This window comes from Nicotiana sylvestris, chromosome 12, assembly GCF_000393655.2.
Source record: "Nicotiana sylvestris chromosome 12, ASM39365v2, whole genome shotgun sequence".
NCBI lineage: Eukaryota > Viridiplantae > Streptophyta > Magnoliopsida > Solanales > Solanaceae > Nicotiana > Nicotiana sylvestris.
The window spans coordinates 90,543,864-90,546,942 of record NC_091068.1 but is presented as its reverse complement, the minus strand read 5'-3'; the positions used below and the strand labels follow the sequence as shown (position 1 = coordinate 90,546,942).

Genomic DNA, 3,079 nt, shown 5'->3' with positions numbered 1-3,079 from the left:
TTCCCTCATACACTTATACTTAGTGCATAGTATAGCGTAAGTACATATATTATATATATATATATATATATATAAGTTGTATTCGATACGGTATTACCTAGTAAACTTATACTTAGTGCATAATATAGCGTAAGTATATATATATTGTATATATATAAGCTGTATTCGATACGGTATTACCTCATACACTTATAGTTAGTGCATAGTATATCGTAAGTACATATATTATATATATATATATAAGCTATATTCGATACGGTATTACCTAATACACTTATACTTAGTGCATAGTATAGCATAAGTATATATATTGTATATATATAAGCTGTATTCGATACGGTATTACCTCATACACATATACTTAGTGCATAGTATAGCATAAGTACGTATTATATATATATATATATATATATATATATATATTCGATACGGTATTACCTCATACACTTATACTTAGTGCATAGTATAGCGTGACTACATATATTATATTTATAAGCTGTATTCGATACGGTATTACCTCATACACTTATACTTAGTGCATATTATAGCGTAAGTACATATTTTATATATATATATATATATATAAGCTATATTCGATACGGTATTACCTAATACACTTATAGTTAGTGCATAGTATAGCGTAAGTACATATATTATATATATATATATATATAAGCTGTAATCGATACGGTATTACCTCATACACTTATACTTAGTGCATAGTATAGCGTAAGTATATATATTATATATATATATAAGTTGTATTCGATACGGTATTACCTAATACACTTATAGTTAGTGCATAGTATAGCATAAGTATATATATTATATATATAAGTTGTATTCGATACGGTATTCCTCATACACTTATACTTAGTGTATAGTATAGCGTAAGTACATATATTATATATATAAGCTATATTCGATACGGTATTACCTCATACACTTATACTTAGTGCATAGTATAGCGTAAGTACATATATTGTATATATAGACACACACGCCCGCTTCGTAGTACTATTCATCCCTTGTATTACAAAATTATTAACGACTTACATTTATATTATTTACATAGTAAACACAAAAGTGATTTTTAAATTTGACCATATAGAGACCAACTTTGGTCGCTAACTTTAAATGAATTTAATTTAGCGACCAAAGTTGGTCACTAAATGTACATGAATTTAAATTAGAGACCAAATTTGGTCACTAAAATTTAATCAGATTTATTTATATTTTATATAATATTTAAATTAATAATAAAAATTGTTAAACGTTAGAACTGGGTCCCACATTGGCGACCAACTTTGGTCGCTAAATTTTGAATTATATTTATTTATATTTTATAAATTTTTTTAGTAAATATATATTTATTAAAATATTATAACTGGGTCCCACTTTAGTGACCAAAGTTGGTCGCTATCTTCTTATCCTTCAGTTAGCGACCAACTTTGGTCGCAAGTTTTAAATTATATATATTTATATTTTATAAGTTTTATAAAATAATAATAAAATTATTTAAAAAATTTGTGTGGGTCCCACTTTTGTGACCAACATTGGTCGCTAAACTCAGTGTATCTTTGACCAAGCAAGTCTGACCAGTCCAGTCAACAGTTTGACTAAATTTGTGTCCAAATAGCGACCAACTATGATCGCTAAATTATTTCAAATATTTTTTTTATTATTTTCGGTAGTTTGGCGACCAACTTTGGTCGCTTTTCTTAACAGATCAAATTTGGTCGCTTTTTGGCCGAATTCTAGTAGTGTTGGTAGACAAGTGGGGTTGCTCTGATGGTAAGCAACCTCCACTTCCAACCAAGAGGTTGTGAGTTCGAGTCTCCCCAAGAGCAAGATGGGAAGTTCTTGGAGGGAAGGATGCCGGAGATCTATTTGGAAACAGCCTCTCTACCCCAGGGTAGAGGTAAGGTCTGCGTACACACTATCCTCCCAGACCCCACTAAGTGGAATTATATGGGGTTGTTGTTGTTGTATATGTTGGAGTTGGTATGCTCTGCCCCTACATGGTTAATGTTTCGTTGCTAATTGGTGCCATTATATCGTGGGCTATCATGTGGCCAATGATCGAAGCAAAGAAAGGCGACTGGTACTCTGACCACTTATCCGCATCAAGTCTTCATTGTATCCAAGGATATAGGGTATTTATCGCAATTGCCATGATGTTTGGAGATGGTCTATTCCATTTTGCTTACATGTTAGTGGTCACGGCCTTAAGTTTCCAAAAGAGGAAAGAGGAAGATGAGTCAGGTGAAGAGTCCTTAGAAGACTATGACACGAAGAGAAAAAACGAGTACTCCTTGAAAGACCAGATCCCCATCTGGGCAGCCATTGGCGGATACGTTGGTATTGCAGTCATATCTATCATTGTGGTGCCAATTATCTTCCACTCATTGAAATGGTATCACATTCTGGTTGCCTATGTAATTGCTCCAGTTTTGGCCTTCTGCAATTCTTATGGAAGTGGCCTCACTGATTGGTCCCTGGCCTCATATTACGGGAAAATTGCAATCCTTACATTTAGTTATTGGGTTGGTTTGCAAAATGGTGGAGTGATTGCTGGCCTTGCTTCATGTGGATTGGTGATGAGCATACTAGATACAGCTTCTGGCTTGATGGGAGATTTCAAGGCTGGTTACTTAACGCTTACATCGCCTCGTTCCATGTTCTTTAGCCAAGTCATAGGAACTGCCATGGGCTGTGTGATAACACCACTAGTCTTCTGGATTTTCCACAGTGCCTACAAATTGGGTGATCCAGAAGGTTCATACCCTGCACCATATGCATTGATGTATCTGTAGGAATATATACCACAGCGGAAGCAATAACAGAATCTTATTCACGTGTAATCTAAACAACTAGCACGTATGGAGATTTTAGGATTACCTCTTAAAGCGTAAACACACCAAATCTATGTCGTTCTCCAGTTCCTCAGTTGAAAACACACTAGCAGATTTCCACAGTCTTCTACTGTGTTACCCAAACAATAACCGAAAATAGAGAATTTTGGGTGGGCAAAATTCTAGTAGAAACCGCAGTCAGAATCATGTAAAAAAACGTCCAG

The 3,079-nt window shown here is 34.0% G+C and overlaps 1 protein-coding gene across 1 annotated transcript; it reads left to right on the top strand.

Moving 5' to 3' along the window:
* The first annotated feature begins 2,021 nt into the window (after window positions 1-2,021).
* On the top strand, window positions 2,022-2,816 carry LOC104216153 (probable metal-nicotianamine transporter YSL7). The gene has a single exon (XM_009766157.1). The coding sequence runs from the start codon at window positions 2,022-2,024 to the stop codon at window positions 2,814-2,816; it is 795 nt and encodes a 264-aa protein (XP_009764459.1).
* Window positions 2,817-3,079: the final 263 nt, after the last annotated feature.